Here is a 20,177-nt window from a genome sequence, read left to right on the forward strand (position 1 = left end):
TTGCTACATCCAGTCCATAGTGTTTATTATATAATTATAAAACAATAATTTGAAATTAAGCAGTAAACGCTATTTATGTTTTATTACACAGTGTTTATTTATGTTTGGATTTTTATGCTGATACAAAAGTCACTGTTTTGTACACTTAAAAAATAAGGTGATTTTTACTACCTTACTATTATAATGGCATATACAGGGTGAGTATCCCTTATCCAAAATGCTTCGGACCAGGAGAATTTTGGATAACGGATTATTCCGTATTTCGGAATATTTTAATATTTCAATGATGTATCTTGAGGTATCTTGCATTTATGATGTACATATACATCAAACACATGAAATAAACACAAATATATTTTATTTGTGCATAAAACAAGGTTTCAAAACATGAAACAAAGTTTGTGTACAATCTCAGGCACTGAATTTAAATGGCAAGCAATCATTGTCTTGCACATATATAGTGCCAGTTACATATCATTCCCTCATTAGTGCTGTTACAGATGTCCCCAGTAAGTTTTTAGCAAAAAAAAACATTTTTGTTCTTTTTCTGAAATGTATGGTTTTCGGAATAATTCGGATAACGGATATTCGGATACGGGATACTCAACCTGTACTGTATTCGGCTTCTCATTGTGAATACACTTTTGTCACCATGTAATGATCCCTTTTCAGGGGCTGTAATAGGATTGAAAGATCTGTCTTTAAAAATTTTACCTATTTTGCTTAGCAATGACTTTGTTACATAATTCATTTATTAAAAAATAATAATATTAAAATGAATATCTCCTAAGCTGGGCACACATTATGCAATCTATCATTCTAGCCCCACTGTATGGTAGCATGCATCTCATAATGGGCGAGATTCACCAAACGAAAAAAACTTTTTTTGGAGTTTATACCGCATTTTAATATGCAGCAAAGCCCCACCGCCGGGGCTTCGCTGCGGGGGATTACACCAGTTCTAGGTGGCGTAACCCCATGGAAGCCTATGGGCTTCCCTTTGCGTCCCCCGCCAGTAGCGCATGCAGGGGGGGTTTCTGAGTACCCAGAAACCCCCCCCCCCCAAGAATCTGATGGCCCTTGTCTGAAAGCTGAGGGTCCCCTCTTTCCATGGGTACAAGAATTTTAAAAATCGGCCCTGGGGAACCAGAGATATCTGACTTCAAAACAGTGGCCCCCATCCAAGCCCGTTAATTGCTCTCCCCAGTCAGATATTTCAGTTTCTATCTGACTTAGAGTTTTTCTGAGGGTATATTCCAAAAGCTGGGACTCTTCACCTTTGAGGGACACTAGTAACTTGTCTCTACTGTGCCCAGAACCAGAGATATCAGCCTTCCAGCAGCTGGTTACTGCTCCAGCTCCACACACCTGATTTTATATACTCGTTGGCGGATTGCTCTGCCTCCTGAACTCTGATCCCCTTGTCCAGTGGCGTAGCTACGTTTTGGGCGCCCACCCCCCCGCCGTTAGGGGGGGCGCCCCCCCCCCCCGCCGCGCACCCCTACCCGCCCTGCCCCACCGCCCATGCAAACCCCCCCTCAATTCCCCACAGCCTTACCTATCGCGCTGGTCCCGGTGGCTCCGTTCTTCTGCTGAGGACCACCAGAAAATGGCTGCCCCCATACAGCAGACAGTTTTAGAAAACTGTGTGCTATATGGGGGCGGCCATTTTGTGGTGGTCCTCAGCAGAAGAACGGAGCCGCTGGGACCAGCGAGATAGGTAAGTCTGCGGGGGATTGGGGGGGGGGGGGGTTTAACTATAGCACAGCAGCCCCCGGCGCCCCCACATGCACAGCGCCCCCCACGGTGGCGGGGGCTGCGGTGCTATAGTTACGCCACTGCCCTTGTCCCCTAGTACCATTTGGTAGGTGGGATTCTCTAGATTTTAATTCCATTAAAAGATAAGAAATCTAGTTCCGGGAACTGGAGATATCTGCAGTCAAGCAAGCTGTCCTCCCACCAGAAAATTATAAATAAGCCCAATCCACTATACACCCCTCCTCTGCGTATTAAACATCCTCTACCATCCTGGAAGTTATGTATTGGGACCCCTTCAATCAGCCCAATGCCCCCTTCTCCCACCTCATCTCCCACCATCTGTGCAGTAAAGGGGTAATTAGTGGAAATTACTGATCCAGGCCCTACATGCTGAGTGGTTGATATAATACCCCCTATCACCTGCGGGACATCAAAGATTCCCCCACCCCTACCGCTGGAGGATCGGTAGGGGCCCCAATACATTGCTATGCCCAGGGGTCTACACTGCTGTTATGTATATTTATATATATACAGTGGTCGAAGTGGACATTTTGAAGTGGGGGTATGGAAAAGTAAAGAGTGAATATAGTGCGCACCTTCGGACACCCCCCTGTCCATCAACGTCCCCTGCCAGACTGCCCCGTTGTACAGGGGTATTACAAAAGCACAATATGCGCTGCTGAGTGATCAAAGAGCAACCTGAGGGGGAAAAAAAAGTTTTTTTTTTTATCTTCAGATTAAAGTGGCGGTATGGCATACCCCCGTATACCGCCCCAATTCGACCACTGTATATATATATATATATATATATATATATATATAGTAATCCTGGCGGCGGCACTCAACTGTTGAAATAACCACACCGTAGGCAGTGGCTTAAGCCGACGTTTCAAACCCTTCTGGGCTTTTTATCAAGGTGCAAAGAGATAACCACATACAAAAAAGTACAACACTTAAATACCTTCACAGATCCAGTTCACATCTCCTGCTGCGTCCCGGCCAGGCACCGAATGGTGACGTCACTGGGTGAGAGCGTCGCTGGAGACGCGAAGGGGAACCTGTATCACGTGAGAAACACAAAAGAAAAATAAACAAACACATAAGTAACCATGGGGACAACACCGTGTAAGTGAAAAGATTAAAAACACACACATCTCTAGTGGAATATAAATCAAGAAAAAACCCGTGTACAGAATCTGACAAACGGGTCATACTGGAATAAATAGCCGCCGCTACATCTTTGCAAACGCGGGGGCATTAAATCATAATGGCTATGCACAAAAACATGTTCCAACATTGTACATATGTAATAAAGTAAGGTCATGATGTACCAGTAATTTTATAATGATGATAATAACCATAATGTGTGTCAACAAGAAAGGTTGACACCTGGTGTCGACAGGTAAAACTCAATGCGATGGGACATTATGATTTAATGCCCCCGCGTTTGCAAAGATGTAGCGGCGGCTATTTATTCCAGTATGACCCGTTTGTCAGATTCTGTACACGGGTTTTTTCTTGATTTATATTCCACTAGAGATGTGTGTGTTTTTAATCTTTTCACTTACACGGTGTTGTCCCCATGGTTACTTATGTGTTTGTTTATTTTTCTTTTGTGTTTCTCACGTGATACAGGTTCCCCTTCGCGTCTCCAGCGACGCTCTCACCCAGTGACGTCACCATTCGGCGCCTGGCCGGGACGCAGCAGGAGATGTGAACTGGATCTGTGAAGGTATTTAAGTGTTGTACTTTTTTGTATGTGGTTATCTCTTTGCACCTTGATAAAAAGCCCAGAAGGGTTTGAAACGTCGGCTTAAGCCACTGCCTACGGTGTGGTTATTTCAACAGTTGAGTGCCGCCGCCAGGATTACTACATTTGTAGGTGATCCCTACCATCGGAAGGCACCAGCGTTACCTTTATACCTCATCTATTCCCTGTGGTTGCCTCAGGAGTGCCTCCTCTGTGTACTCTATATATATATATATATATATATATATATATATATATATATATATATATATATATATATATATATATTCTTCTTCTTATTATTATTATTTATATACATTTGGTCTATCTATAATACTTTAACTGACCCGGCATATACTGGGTCACCTAAGTGTCCATCTCCGTGCTTTGCTCCGCCCCTCTGGAAACCCCCTTCTGAAAATCCTGCGTTTGCCCCTGCCCGCTGCCCCGCGCGCCTCCCACCCCCCCTCCGCCGATCCACGCTGCATCCCCCTTACCTGTGTCCTGGCAGCCTCCTGCTGTGCTGCCCAGACCAGGGATCTCCTCCTGCCTGCACCGCTTCTGAGTGCAGGGAGGAGGAAGAGGAGCCCTCTCACAGCCAGCTGAGGGTTCAGGGAGGGAGGGGGGACCCACAGCATATCGCCGGCTATGGCCTTTATGTTAATAATCGCATATGTTACTGCATATGCGATTATTAACAATGCGAGTGTCGGCGATGTGCTGCGGGGGTTATTGGAGAATCCCGACCAATATCTGCAGAAACTGCAACACAACTGTAATACATTTCTACATGCTTGTGTGTTTTATTACTGTATAAAATGTTACTAATTATACTAGCAATGTTCTTTTTCTGGAAAGATATATAAAGATATTTTAAATATTATTTTACAACAAAAAAAAATTGAAAAGATTGAGCAATTAATTACAGCTGCCGTCTGTACTTGGCAGTTTTCCCTACAAAACCTTATTTGATGGTTTATAGATTCTATGTTTTGTGGGGATGAGATGTCACTTATGAAGGAGTTGTCCATAATATGAATGAAATTACATTCTGATCGTTTTTTATGTCAAAAACATTCTCACTGTTTTAGTAGTGATATGCAGCAGCAGTACTGTATTTCATTACCCCATACCACCCATGAAAAACTCCATTGATGTAGCACTGTAATGGGGCAAGGAGAATAAGTTGATAGTTTAATCTGATTTCCTCTTGTTCTAGTTTATAGTTAAAATTGAAGACCAAGATCAATGCATAAGATCCCTCCAGGCTGCTCTGACTGATGAATATAGTCTGCCGCTGGAATTAAGCCCAAACAGGTCAGATGCAGATAAATCTATACATTTAGATCAGTGGTTCCCAAATGTTACCTCTCCCATACTCCTTGATTAGGCTTTTTATATATGAGTAGCCCTCCTCTGACTTTGAAAAATCCACAGTACTTACGAGTGGAGTGAAAGTGAGCTGTATGCGTGTCCTTATATTAAGAGGTAGCGGAGTAGTGTGTTGTCGGGAATCAGGCCCTTCTGTGTCTGACCGCTGGCTGTGTAATGTCTCCAGTGTTACCGCTAACACCTGTAGGAATAATGTCACTGCTTCCTCCACCTGTGTCAGTATGAGGCAGATGGACACTGATATTTGAGAGCAGCGTCGGTAGCACCGAGTGCAGGGGTGTCAAACTCAAATTCATTGGGGGCCGCATCAGCAGTTTGGTCACCCTCAAAGGGCCGGTCCCCCAAAAAGTACAAATGACAGAAAACTTGTACAAGGTGTACTTTAAAGCAGTATGAAACAGGACATGCATATAACAATAATGCAATAACAAAAATGGTGGGCCATCAAACACAGAGCTATGCTGCAGAAATTGAATTCCACATCCAGTACTAATTATATTGAGGTGCAGGGTTCAGTGGTAGACAGGGACAGAAGGTACAGAGCTGCCTTAGGGATGCTAGAGGAGGTGACACCATTTTGGGAAAGACATTTTAATGTGGGCTAGCAAGATAGACACGCAGTGACTAGAGGAGAGCATGGCCTGGTGTGTAAATGTCACCCTCAGTGACAGAGATCCCCACGTACAGCGACCAGCCCGAGCTATACATTGCTAACCTATTTCAGTCAGCCGCCTCGCACACACGGTTACCGCTACTACCAGCAGTCCAGCACGGAACGCCAGCTGCGTGACGTCCCAGTCCCAGCAACCAACCCCGCAGCTCCGGCGAGCGAGCAAGTGCGCGCGGGGTGGGTGAGAGGAGGTGGCCTAGGCAGGAGCTGGGACACACTGCCCCTGCGTGCTATCTTCTCGCGTGGGCCACATGACGAGGTCTTGCGGGCCGGATTTGGCCCGCGGGCCTTGTGTTTGACACCCGTGACCTAGTGGATTGCTGGTCAGTCTAAAAGCATAAGAAAATTCTGCAGACGGAACCGACAAAGGGAGACTTCTTCCTCTTCTTCTGCCATTACCAATATTATTTTCAAGTACCCCCCCACCCCCACACCAGTCTGCAGCATACCCACAGGGGTACGAGTACCCCAGGTTGGGAGCCACTGATTTAGGTAAAACGTGGCTGGAATAGCAGACTCTGCATTAGAGATAAATAATAGAAGTACCCGTACACCGGACCCTAGGTGTGCCCTAGTTCTGAATGTTGCTCAGCAAATTGATGCTGGTGGCAGATAGTCTATATGTGTGGGGGGTTTTTGTCTAATCGTTTTTGAGGTTGGCATACCTCTATTATAGTGGCTGCTGAATACATAATCTGGCCCATCAGTCCTCCTAGCACCTGTATAATTGTACTATTATGTTATAAAGTCTAACAAGTTCTTAGGTTTATTGAACCAGTTTTGCACCCGCGGTGCTGAATCGCCATGCTGTGATATCGCTGCTCAATGCTTTTTTATGAGTTGCAGGAGTGAATTAAATGCATGCGCACTGCAACTGAATCACGCCAATCACCACAGGAATCTCTCCTTGCAATTGGCATGGTAACGACTATAGTGGCTACATATGTAGAACAACAAGTAGGAAGTGGGTATTGGTTTTTCCTCAGCTAAACGTTCTGGAGCTTGTACCTAATAAGCAATGAATGGCATTGTTCAATAGAAACCTATAGGTTTATCCCTATAGAATTCCCCATGTCACCTGTGACTCATGCATGCACTACAGTGGCGTAAGTTTGTCCCAGTTGCCCGGAGGCAAGATAAATATTGGTGCCCCCCACACACGCACACAGCACCTTATATAAGTATATGTATGCATGCGTGTGTATGTATGTATGTATGTATGTATGTATATTACAGTATGATTAAAGTACAGAGAGTCTGATTCAAACTTGCAGGGGAGGTGAGGTGCCCCCTTGGGAGCAGGAGCCCAGCGGCAGATGACTCCATTGCCTCCCTGAGTTACGCCTCTGATGCACTATCCGACAGTTGTACATGCACAGTTCATAGGCCATGAACACAGAAGGGCCCACAATGCATAGGACTCTCTTTCTGGAGAGCTATCCTTTGCTTAAATCTACATGCATATAATGTTGCTAAATGGTGCTATGCATGTGGTTGGTAGCAGGATGGATCTAATTTAAAATGCAATGCATGATGCATACCTTCCTATACCTTAATAGTTAAATATATACTTAAAGGGACGCAACAGGAGCAGTCAGTGTGTGCATGTATCTGACAGTACTCCCAGCATTTTCATGGGCGCACCATTTTTGTTGGCACAGCCAAAAACCGATTGGCGGTACCCTGCGTCTGCTTCATGCATGCACACACCCTTCCTGCCCATCCTGTTGTAATTGCCCTGGTGAGTATGAAACTCGCCAAAAACGTTCACTCCCAGGGATTGCACATGTGGGTTCGCACCCAACAAAAAAATTAACCCTAGAATGAATGTGTGTGCATGTACATGTGGTCAGGGCAGCCGAGAGGTATATTGGGCCCCGGTAAAAGTTTGAGGGCATGTCCAAAGAGCAGGAGGTGTGGCCCCATCCCATGCTTATGACCCCCCACCCCCCCAATGTTTAGAGGGGTAGAAAAAAACTCTAAAACTAGCAGCAGCACACACCTACAGCATGTGCTGTGCTGACAGCAGGCACAGCATGAGCTCTCATGCTGTCAGTGAGATGCTCATGCTGAGCCTACTGTCAGCACAGCACATGCTGTAGAGGTGTGTGCTGCTGCTGCCTGGGAGGGGCGGAGAGGGAAGGGGGATCGGACCAGGGCCCCGCCGGACCCCTCCAGCAAGCCCAGGTAATTAGTACCCGCTCCCCCCTCTCCCCCCCTCTCTCGGCTGCCCTGCATGTGGTAGGGAATATAGATTGTAAGCTCCACTGGGGCAGGGACTGATGTGATTGTTCAAATATCATCTGTAAAAATGCAGAATAAGTGTGCGCTATATAAGTAACTGGTAATAAATAAACTTTACCCATATACTTTGTGTATACTCTACAGGACATTATACCCATATACCCATCACCAGTGGTGTATGCAGAAAAAACATTACATGAGGAGCACCGTGTTGATGGAGGAGGTGCCTGTGTGTGTGTGTGTGTGTGTGTATGTGGCCAAAGGTCAGATGTACTAAGCTTTAAAAGTGATAAAAAAAGGAGAGTGATAAACACAGCCTGTGACGTGCATGGTAGGAGCTGATTGGCTGGTGGTTTATCACTCTCCATTGTATCACTTTTCAAGCTTAGTACACCTGACCCCAAGTGAGATGGGCTATGACCAGAAGCCCTCTGTGAATATGGTAAAACCAATGAGGAACTGTATGGGGTAGGGTCCTTAGAGGGCTATTGTATTGCTAGGAGAAAGCTCTCAGTGTCCTATCATGCTATTCTGCTGACAATATCTAATGCAAACTATTTTAGATAGAAGCTCCTAGCCTAAAATTATATTGTAGCATAAGAGTTAAAAGAAAATTGTCAGAAAAGGAAAATGAACCCATTGGACCCCTCATACAACCAACACATGTAACATGCTGTACTAATTTCTAAAGTTCTATACAGCACAGGCAGCACCTGACTGACTGACATACAGCAAACAAATGACTGCTACACAAGAAATTGATCTGAGGATGATGAACGTACTAGGGACATAGATGACAGCCAGCCAGTGGCTTCACTAGGTGGTTCAAGCCTAACCTGTGTATCAGTCGCCGAGGGGGTGGCACCATAGTGTTGACTCCAGCTCAGTGACGGGAGCCAGGTGCTAAATTGTAACCTAACATGCAGCAACTGGCTAATGTCACAGTGTAGGAGCCCTCACTGCACTCTCTGGGTGTAGCCCAGCAGCTCCTGACCCCTGCAGTGGTGAAAACAGTGGTTCAGACCATGCAGCCTCACCCCCTGTCATGAGAAGTCACAAAAACCTGTCATGTGAGGCCATTCCACCTTTTCCCTGAACCGTATTTAGCAGAACTGGGTACATTTAAAGGTAGGAACGTCGCAAATGACAGCTGAGGATAATGATAGCATTGATGACATACAGGACAGCTTGGGAAGGTGGTAGTAGTTCAGCCCTGGTGGAGGCTCCTGAGAGTTTGAAAGAGTTTTTCAGCACTGGGTATCTCCTTGCCTTCAGTTCTCCCCATGCCATGCTTGTTGTGCTTGCTAGGTTCCACCAGCCCTGGCTTTGATACTGGGGTGCCGGATGACACTCCGACAGGGAAGATCCCGACAGTCAGTATCAAGACTGCAGTTGCTCCAACAGGGGGGATCCAAATTCTCAGGGGCTTTTCTCCCTTGTGGGGGTCCACGACCCCCACAGAGGGAGAATAGAACATGTGGCAAGCATAGCGAGCTACTGAGCCCGCAACGTGCCGAGCACAGCAAGTCTGCAAGGGGCTACTTTGCGCTCGCCCTCTGTCGGAGCACCGGCAGTCGGGATCTCGACATCGGGATACTGACCATCGGGATCCCCTCTGTCAGATGCTGAGAGCTGCAAAAAGGGCATAATGTACACATACATGCCAACCTCTGTTGGCAAGCACTGTGGGGAGTGTCAGGGACCTTTGGGTGGTGCAAAGGAGACTGATATCATGATCACATCATAATGGTCCCACCCCTGCGCCACAGTGCAGTGATGACTATGATGTGGGGAGCAGGGCCAACTAATTTAGAGAACTGGATGATCCGGTACTTGGACTACCCACATCAATCATGATATTAAGAAGCCTCCCAGATGATCCAGGGGAATAGGTGAGTAGGATTCTTTTTTAGTATGAAAAGAATTACATAAAACATGGATTACACTTAATCCAGCACATGAATGGATAATGGCTCTGAATGGAGGAGCTCAACACATGCCCCTTATACCCCCTTATACTCTCTGCCTCATATGTCTGCACTTTCCACATAATGCCCAATCCACCATGTTATTTTATTGTGTTGCGTTTCTTTGTGGTTTCAAGCTAAGATAGTGTGTAATCAGTCATTTCAATAAAAATACGATTTTCTGACAAATATGATGAAATAACAGTACTTGAATATATTTTGTTCTTTTTTTAAATGTATTTTATACTGTCTCAAAAAATCATTCCATTTCTTGCCTCTGGATGGCACTGCAGAGTAAAAATCCTTTTAGGATGTATAGTACATTATGCTAGGCATACTGCAGTCTGCAGAGCTGAATGTGGGTACTACAGTAGATCTAGCATAAGCATCTATTGATAATAACAAAACATTGATTGTTCAGAACTCTGCTACGACTATCACCACACTGTACAAGGATACTGTCCAGACAAGTAAGGAGCAACTAAGCTCTAAGACAAGTTTTAAAGCCCCCCACACACTATACGTCTTTTTAAAAAATATCGCTCAGAAGGGCCCTTTTATCTCTTAAAAAACATGTAGTGTGAACACTCAATATTGTTAATGATACATGCTTCCATGCATCTTTATCGACCCCCCCTCCCCTGTCATCGAACATGCAGGTCAGTTTTGGCTATGCAGCTAATGACCTTCATTTTAAGCAGCCACTGGTGACGTCACTGGAGGATATTGTTGACGAAATCCTCCATCCTCTATCAGGTCAACATTTATTGGGTCGGATATTGAAGGGCAACATGGCTTAGGTCGACATGGCTAATGTTGACAGAGTTGGAAGGTTGATACAAACATGTCAACAATGGGAAGGTCAACGTTTTTTGAGCCGATATGTGCCGACAGGCGGTATTTCATGCTCTATCATCCACAAGAGCGTGAAAGGAGAATATAATAGTGCCTGAAGCATGAGGAGCCCGGTGAACCATGAGAGGGGACGCAGCATACTTTTACAGTGTCCATGACTACTATGTCGACATTCAGGACAAAAAATTAGAAAACATCATGTCAAGCTTTTGGCTGTCGTCCTTCCCACTGCTAATACTTGTGTTGACTTTCCAATCCTGTTGACTTTAGCAATGTCAACCTATTTCGTGTGTTGACCTTCGTTGGTCGACCCAATGCATGTCCACCTAATATGGGTCAACCCAATGACCCATAATCCTTTTACTCTTGTCTATATGTTTCTAGAGAAAATACTGTCATCTTCTTATTATTATTCCCATAGTTTCAAAGATTGTATCTGGTATGTTTTGATGGAATGTACAGTAGGTGCATTTGGTGTGGTATCCGGTCATTAGGTTGACAGTGTCTATGTCAACAGTCAAAACGTCTATTGGTCCACAGATAACAAATCAACACATAAAAAATGTCGACAAGTATTAGGTTGACATAGTTAAAAGGTCGACACACTCAAAAGGTCGCCATGGAAAAGGAAATGGAAAAAGGTTGACATGAATTTTCCATGATTTTTTTAAGCCGACTTATTCATTTTTTATCATCCCGGTGGGCACAGAGGGACAATATAACAGCGGCCAAGCGCAGCGAGGCACTGTGCCCGAAGCACGGTGAGCATGGCGTGTTACACATATGGTGTCCATGTCGACCTATGTCTAACTGTTAATAAATAAATAATAAATAAATATAGACAACAAAAAAGTGTTATACCTGTGTTGATCTTTTTCTATGTCGACATTTTCCATGTTGACATTTCTACCATGTCTACCTCATGCATGTTGACCTTTTTCATGTGTCGACCATTTATCATTAGTGGTCAACCTTTTGTCTGTCGACCTAGACATACCATAACCATTTGGGGTATGTGTACCATACATCATTAACTATTAATACAATTCAATTAAAACTTAGTATATATAATAATATATTATTATTATTATTATTATTATTATTATTATTATTATTATTATTATTATTTTAATTCATTATAATAATATGGATGTTTTTCTTAGTCAAGTAATTCTGCGTTCGACTGGAGGAAATGAATGCATAAAACTACATCCTGGCAATATAGAAATGTTTGGGTGCGTACTGTAGTAACATCATGCCGCTGTTTGAGATGCTTTTACATTTTGAATCCTGCTTTGAAAAATAAGGTCTGTGTGAATAGAGGCGAGCAGTTAGCTAGATATGAAACAAACCTTTCATGTACTAGTATCAATTCTCAGTGTTGGATTGAAAAGGCAGAAAATAGAGACACAGAAAGCAAGCGGGAGGGGGAGTGAGGGAGGGAGGGTGGATGGAGATTGATTGAGGTAGAGAATTGAAGCTCAGGATGATAATTGTCTCTCACTATCAAATGAGCAAGAATTGGGACACTCTGATACATTGTGAAAGGGAACATTATAGGTTTACTTTTAACCAAAACAAGGTTATGTAATCCGTATACACAGATCTTACTGAATTGTCAGAAAAAATCTATGCTTACTGTATTATTTCAGGCATCTTTTACCCATCTGTTGTACTGTTCACATGTATAACTGATGTCTTAACGGGCAACACATCCGTTAGACCAGTGGTTCTCAACCTCAGTCCGCAGGACCCCCAACAGTGCATGTTTTCCAGGTCTCCACCAGAATCACAGGTGAAATAATTAGCTCCACCTGTGGATCTTATACATTATATATATGTGTGTCAGTCAGTAATGAGTTCACCTGCAGGGTGACCTAGAAAATGGGAACTGTTGGGGATACTTGAAGACCAAGGTTGAGAACCACTGCGTTAGACTATTCTGGCAATGGCATTGCCCCTTTGACAGCTACTTCACCAGATTCCGAATACAGTGGCAATAGAGATGTTTGTAACCACACACAGTCCAAGGTGCTAGAGAGGTATATAAAAAGCCTTCTCCTAAAGATGGCCTTAGTTATCAAGACCAAACTTAAAAAGGTTGAGCTTTATTGGCTAAAACCAAAGTTCCCAATGAGAATAATAGGAACTGCGATCTTCAGCTTTAGTTTAAATAAATGGAGGAAAGATCTGACATCTCCTGGGTTGGGGTTTTCCTAAATAGGCATGATATTTAACTCTTATTTTTTGCTACATGTCATCTTAATAAATAGGCCCATTAGATCCAAAGGGACAGGACAGAACAGAAACATGCAGAGCCATAGATGCTGATTTCTTCCAAGTTCGATGTCTGGTTGGAGAGTCAATGTTGCAGCTGGGCTATCACAATTCATGGCATCAAGACCCCAAACAGGCCCAATTCTCTGGGGAGGAAGCTTATGTACTCTCCCAGGAGTTCAGAAGAAGTCCATTGACTTTGTGGGCTTTATTTATTAAGATGGGAGTTATATTGAAGATGTGAAGATGGGAGGTTGGCTGAAGCAACCAATCAGATTCTATCTCGTATCTTCTAGAAGGTGCTAAATAAATAAGACATAGATTCTGATTGGTTGCTATGGGCAACCTCTCATGATCAGTAGAACTCCGACTTAGTAACCAAACCCCTGTGTGTCTCCCAGACATTCCAGGAGAGTAGGTAAGTAGGTGGAGAGCTCTCCTACTGTTGAAACAATCTGTTGCAGATAGTGCTCATCAAGACAGAGGGAAACCTGGGGCAGAGAGGGAGAGGGAGGCATAGGGTTGCCACCTCATCCCTTTAATCCTGGAGACATATTAATTACACAGGTTCTCTGGCTGGCTCACTTCAAGACTCAATTTCAAATGTTTTGTTTTTAAACAGCCATTAGACTTCATTCCAACTGTGTTTTTTTAATCAGCCACAAAACCTGTGTAATTAATATGTCTCCAGGATTAAAGGGATGAGGTGGCAACCCTAGGGAGGCACCTGGATCAGGGAGACAGAGAGATAGATAGATAGATAGATAGATAGATAGATAGATAGATAGATAGATAGATAGAGATCTTGGGCAGAGAGGGAGACACCTGGAGCAGAGACAGACAGACAGACAGAGATCTTGGGCAGATAGAGAAAAATACCTATCTGGGACAGAAAGATATAGATCTGGGGCAGATAAAAAGAGAGCAGGAGGAAGACTCCTGGGGCAGAGAGAGAGAGAGAGAAAAAACCTGGGGAGAGTAGAAGAGGGGCGAATCCGGGCTCATATGTGGCTGGTACTTGGGGTGAGACCAGGAATGAAAACCTGGTAGTTTGAACTGAATCTTAAAATAGACTGTGTTGGGGAGATACTGTAGTACATGGTGATTGCGACAACACAGTTAGAGGGGGGTGATCAGTTTTGTTTGCTTGGCCTTTTCATCAGCGAAAGACCCCCCCCCCCTCTGTCCAGTGTCCCAACTGGTGGCGGCTCTGGTGCTTTTTTAGCACCTTGCCCAATTCAACTGCCAACAAAATACCTTTGTATGGGCATCCTAAAAGTGTATGCTTCTGGTACTGTTTTTTCTGTGGTTTGTTATTGTCCCTTGAATTTGTCATGGTTTTGCTTATGGATTTCTTGCTGTTGTTATGGACTCTGATGTATTTATTTCTTTATTATACTGTTTATTATACATGAAGTTATCTATTGCATTTTCAGGATGCATAAATAAATTAAATATTGTTCAAAATACTGGATGTTAAGGTGTGTACACACGGCAGCGTGAGCAGCCGAGTGATATATCGGTCGGCGATATATCGCTGAGCGATATATCGCTCAGTATCCCGTTTGCATCAGCGACCAGAGATGGTCGCTGATGAAAAAGAAACTGCCGGGGGAGCCCGGCAGTGGAAATCATCTGGTCGCTGGAGCATGTTCCTGCAACCAGCGATCACTACGGGGGGAAAAACGGGAGCGCACACCCGGCGATATATCACCGGTGCACACTCCCATCGTGGGCAATATGGTCGCTCAGATATTAGTAAAAATCGCCCCCGTGTGTACGCACCTTAAGAGAACTTGGACAATCTTAATTAACACCAAAATTGGAGACCCATTGATACTCAGGTCCGCTAGATTGGATCAGTGATGACAGAGTGTAAAATAGCAATTCTAAGAAGGCCACAGCAAATGCCCCCTTCCAAAACCAGCAAACAAATGTATTGCTGTGTCAATTTGCATTGATGCAGTAAGTCACCATGAATCCATGGAAGGCCAATGAAAATACATGTTGCATGTAAGTATAAATGGTGTAGCTTGTCTAAACCTTATGTAAAATATGATTCTTCAGTGACAGTGAGAGTCCAAAATACATCAATATACATCAATATAAAAATGTCCCTACTGTATATTTAATGTAATTCATATGTAGAATATCTCATAATGCAAATTGAGATGACTAATATAAGCAGCTATAAGTATGAAATTGGTAGCAATAATAAGTAAAGTACTAATATTCTCTCCTTATATTACAGTATGTGACGTACTTTCTGCCTAGCACTGGCATCAGAGAAGGAAGAGAGCAGGATGCTATGTATAGATGGGAGGGGGCTCATGCTGAGTGCCAAGTATAAGATGAGTCTGTGTGTGTGAGACAGCGTCTGAGGCAGAGCTGAACAATGCAGTCAGCCCTTCTACCATTTAGACTAATGCTGACCACATGGACTGTCAGTCCATAAATAAAATACCATTGGAAATGAACAGCTTTTTATCAAGCATTTTTGTATAAGCGATCGATTTGTGTGCAGCTACTGTATCTGTAGACTGCAAATAATCAAGTCCATATTTCCCATTTATACTGTAGCATGATTTCTGAATGCCCAGATCTGTGCAATCTGTTCTACCCTATGTCTGTCCAATATTAAACACAGATCCAGTCTATTAGTAATCAGTAGGGCTGACTCTTCACTGCAGGACCAACTTAAGTCAATGACAGTTAATGTGACATCATGGGTGACATTCTATGGATTGAGATAAATGCGCATGTTTTTATATCGCACCACTTCGCCGCTATTCAAATCGCATTCTTTTGTAATAATTCGCATATTTAATGGGATGCGCTTTGGAGGCTGAAAAGTGCGAAGTGGTGCGATTTGCGGCGAAGTGGTGCGAATTTAAGTAAAAAAAAGTGCGATTTCTTACGCCGGTCATGTGCGAGTTTTGGACCAACCGGAGTGCGATTTACAAAACTGTCTCCGCATGACTAAGAACCCCCCAACCTATTGGCCCACCTCTGTCCCCTCCATTATGCATCACACCCCCTATATAAAGAGGCACTGGCGCCATTTCACTCTTTGATAGGAAGTAAGGAGCAGTGGCAGTGTGAGTAGAGGAAGAGGTGTTGGTGGCAGAGTGAGGAGTGGCAGAGGAAGCAGTGGCAGAGGAAGCAGTGGCAGAGGGAGCAGTGGCAGAGGGAGCAGTGGCAGCAGCCAGCCAAGTGGGAGAGCCAGCAGTGTGGCAGGCAGCATGGCCACAGCAAGGCCAGCCCCAGACCAGGCCCTGGGCGTCCAGCCCCAGCAGAAGGAGGTGGAGGATCCGCTGGATCCCCATCCTATAGCCAAGACCTTGACCATACCCCACAGCAGCTGCAGGAGGGCCACATGTCAGAGGTGGAGGAAGATGGAGGTGTGGAGGAGGAAGACACTGGCATGGAGGAGGAGGGGTACATGGCTGGAGTAGAAAATAAGGAGGAGGAGGTAGAAGCTGGCCGCACAAAAAGTGGCCGAAAGGTCAGATTTTCCTACGAGGAAAATGCTGCGCTTGTCCGGCCTATCATGCCTGTGTTTGACCGGTTACTTGGGAAAACTCACCACAAGACCACGGCACAGCGCAAAAGGGCTATGTGGAAGGACATCACCCAGGCGGTGAACGCTGTAAGTCAGCACAAGCGCCTGGTCAGAAATGTCAAGAAGAGATTCAATGACATCAAAAGGCCACTCCAACTCAGAACTGGGGAATCTGATGTATGTGCGCCACAACTTCTTTAAAGCAAGTAACACTTGAGTAAAATGCTTAGAGAAAGTGGCCTGTGATACTCCCAAGGACCATGAGGTCACAGACTGAGTGGAGCCTGTGGCCAAATAGTAGAGGGCACACATTAATTTGTGCAGCCCAGACACTGCATAGTTGCCTCCCCCAAAAGGGTCCAAATCATCTCTCACCTGCTCATATAAGTCCAACAGGTTAATGCGGGTCAGCCTAAACATCCCCACAACCTGTTGATCCGAGAGGGAGTCCAGGTACAGCCGAGCACGATACATACGTGGGGTACGCAGTAGTCGGGGGGCTACCAGGTTCTGGCGCGCAGCTTCCTCCCTCCTGCGCAGCTCCTCCAAATGGGCCACATCACAAATAAGCAACTCCAAACCACTCTGCAAAATCTCCATGTCTCAAACCCTCACAGGTGTCCTTAATGATGTTGGGGTTTATGTAGGGGTGTTTCTGAGTGAAATTGAGTGCACCTGTGCTGAAATTAACCATTTGTGCACTTGACCAAAGTGAGTTCTGGGCCAAATCGCCAAACAGAACCTGGTCTGAAATAAGTGCGATTATTAGACACCTAAAAAGTGCGATTTGCGAAAACGCATTGCATTAAATAAGCGATTTGTATACTTTTCTGTACGAAAACATCTGGATGCGATATAAATGCGAATTTATCACGCACTTTTGGTCCGCATGCTTTAACGCACATAATATGCGATTTCAGTCCCTTTGCGCATCCTATTAAATAGGCGATTTGACGGAAAAATGCGATGTCGCCATTTTGTTTAGTAATTAACGCCAAAAAACACAAATCTCATCCCATAAAATGTCACCCCATTTGTCATGCATGTTTTAAACTAATGCTTTAGCTCTGAGCACCATGTAAAACACAGTGGGTCTCTTGAAACAGGTATATTAAGGGCACATCATAATTTTACTTTGCATAACTATACCTGGTTACACAATATTAATTCTCTACAATAGTAGGCTAGCAGTGGTATGCAAGTAAAAAATAACATTGATCTATTGACTATAATTCCTGAAAAAAGCTTCCTCTTGTCAATCTTAATGAGTTCTGTCACAATGCAATACCTTAGGGGTATGGTCTAATGACAGTGGGTGGCTAGGAGTTCATTTGGGATAGCGTCTAGGTAAGTATACAATTTAGCAAATTCGATTATTTTACTATAGAGGGTACATGATGTCATTGATGTTTGAACAAATGTGTAAATACATATGGTATACCTTTATGTAAAATATAAAAGTATGAATTATGCATTGCCTACAGTACCATAGTGGTCTGTAATATCTTAAAAAGAAGGAAAACTATTTTCATTAATCTTGTTATTTAATTATTATTATTATTATTATTATTATTATTATTATTGTAGTAAGTTAGTAGGTTTAATTTATATAGCGCACTTTCTCCAACAGGGCTCAAGGCGCTTTACAGACATTAAAAAACAATGCACATAATACAGAGGATGTTGGTGGTACAGTAACAGACAAGTCACAGACAAAAGAAACCCTTGAGCACACAGTAAGCATAATGCAGGAGTGGTGCAGCATTTTGGATAATAACTCCAATGGGTTGTGTACTCCACCCTGACAAGGTACCAGGTGTAGCAGCCCTTTTAGGCGCTCTGCGTAGGATTACCCAGGGTGGAATAGATTACCCCTAAAAGAAATTACCCAATTAGTCCTCTTGAACCTATTATTATTGGGTTTTTATATAGCACCAGTATATTCTGTCATGTTTAACTACTGGTAGTAAAAGAGGGGAAAAAATGAGTAATAACACCCAGACAAAGTGGTAAGAGGGCCTTGCTCACAAGCTTACAATCTTGTGTATGTGTGGGTGTATGTATGTGTGTGTATATATATATATGTATGTATGTATGAATGTATGCATATATATGTGTCTGTGTGTGTGTGTGTGTGTGTTTATATATATATATATAAAATATATATTTATAATATATATTTTTTTCTCAAATACAGTAGGAATCTGTACAACATATGTTAATATTCCCATAAACATATCATCCATTGTACATTTCTACATAGCATAGAGTGTGTGTGTATATGTGTGTGTGTATATGTATATATATATATATATATATATATATATATATATATATATATATATATGTATATATATATATATATATATGTGTATATATATATATATATATATACTGTATATTTCAAACATACCTATAGCTGTACATTATATTCATACACACTGGCTCTTGTTACAATTCTGTTCTTCAGCCACTGCCATTCACTATTCTTTTCATTCATTCTTTGGGCTTGATACATATACTATAATATGCACCTGCAGCTGTGCCCTCTGTCCTATTCCCTTGTTATATATATATATGTATATATATATATATATATATATATCCATTATATACAGTATACATCTATAAATGCCCCATTCATACAAGCTCAGTTTGCTGTGCATATAGAGAGTAAACTATACATGACTGGTCTCTTCCTCTCTATAGACCTAAGACTATGCTGTCTTTTATATCCCTTACATTTATTTGCTGATGTAACATATCTGCAAAGCTAATGACCCTTTCAAAAACCCAAGCAGAATGTTAACTGAGAACAGTATTGCAGTGTATTGCAGGATGCAAGGACAGCATAACCACCCCCTCTATAGCAGTGGGCATGGGACACTAGCATGTGCATCTCACCCAAAAGTCCTGTTAAACAAGTGCACATGTTATCAGTCTATGGTATATTTCTTAACCAAATTGTAATATTCATTAACCCATCCATGATGTAAATCCTCTCTTATCCCCAGTTGTAAGATTTTGTTGGTATTGGGGGGCTTTATGGTAAAGAGATATGTGACAACTATGAGTGGGGACCTATGTGAGAGGAGGAGAAGAAGGAGGAGGGAGGAGAGACAAATTCAAGATGTAATTTGCAGCATTGTTGTATGTAGGGGAGGAAGGGAGAAAAATCCTATTCCCTCTTGTGGATCATTCTCTGAAAGGGGAAACAATATGATGAGAAGGTGATTAATATCGGAGGTACAATAGCAAAAGGCTTCTGTGGATATTCCCTGCAGGAAAACCTTGTGGCAGGATAGTCATTTAGAAGATTTGGAAGTGAGAAAGAGGAGCAGGAATCCTGAGCTCATCTCCCCAATGCAGGAAGAGACTTGGTTTATTCCGGCTGCAGAAGCAAAGAGCTGTTCAATGTAGTGGGATTTTCTTTGCAAGAATACCTGACCTCCTTTTCCAGAGATCCCCGCAGAATCTGCCATGAGAACCATCTCTGGATGGCTGAAGTGGGGGGACAGGACAGGGTGCAGCTGCGCATCCAGGAGGATATGGGGGGCTTGGTGGGTTTTTGGGCTCCTGGAAGTGCAAAGTTGGAGCAGGCTCGTCTTTATCAGCTTTGGGCTATTGGCTGCATCAGCAACGGGTGAGTACATAGAATTACCCACCAAGTTCACAGATCTAAGCGATGGTTGATACGGTATG

General features: G+C 43.4%; 1 protein-coding gene and 1 long non-coding RNA gene across 6 annotated transcripts in view; both read left to right on the forward strand.

Annotated features, from left to right (window-relative positions):
• Window positions 1-15,390, forward strand: part of LOC146058967 (uncharacterized) — a 58,828-nt gene extending 43,438 nt beyond the window's left edge. For 2 of the 3 annotated variants that reach the window (XR_014470066.1, XR_014470065.1), the window contains exons 3-5: window positions 4,735-4,825; window positions 11,800-11,871; window positions 15,165-15,390. This is a non-coding gene — a long non-coding RNA (uncharacterized LOC146058967). The remainder of the gene's footprint in view (window positions 1-4,734; window positions 4,826-11,799; window positions 11,872-15,164) is intronic. The other variant, XR_014470067.1, reaches the window with a different exon arrangement.
• Window positions 15,391-19,600: 4,210 nt separating this feature from the next.
• The window catches only part of CSMD2 (CUB and Sushi multiple domains 2), a 909,603-nt gene continuing 909,026 nt past the window's right edge, over window positions 19,601-20,177 (forward strand). For 2 of the 3 annotated variants that reach the window (XM_083173666.1, XM_083173667.1), the window contains exon 1: window positions 19,602-20,118. In XM_083173666.1, coding sequence (XP_083029792.1) covers window positions 19,956-20,118 — 163 coding nt within the window. In that variant the 5' untranslated portion in view covers window positions 19,602-19,955. Of the gene's footprint in view, window positions 20,119-20,177 lie in introns of all 3 variants that reach the window. The other variant, XM_083173665.1, reaches the window with a different exon arrangement.

This window comes from Crinia signifera, chromosome 2 (assembly GCF_055691185.1).
Source record: "Crinia signifera chromosome 2, ASM5569118v1, whole genome shotgun sequence".
In the NCBI taxonomy this organism is placed as follows: Eukaryota; Metazoa; Chordata; class Amphibia; order Anura; family Myobatrachidae; genus Crinia; species Crinia signifera.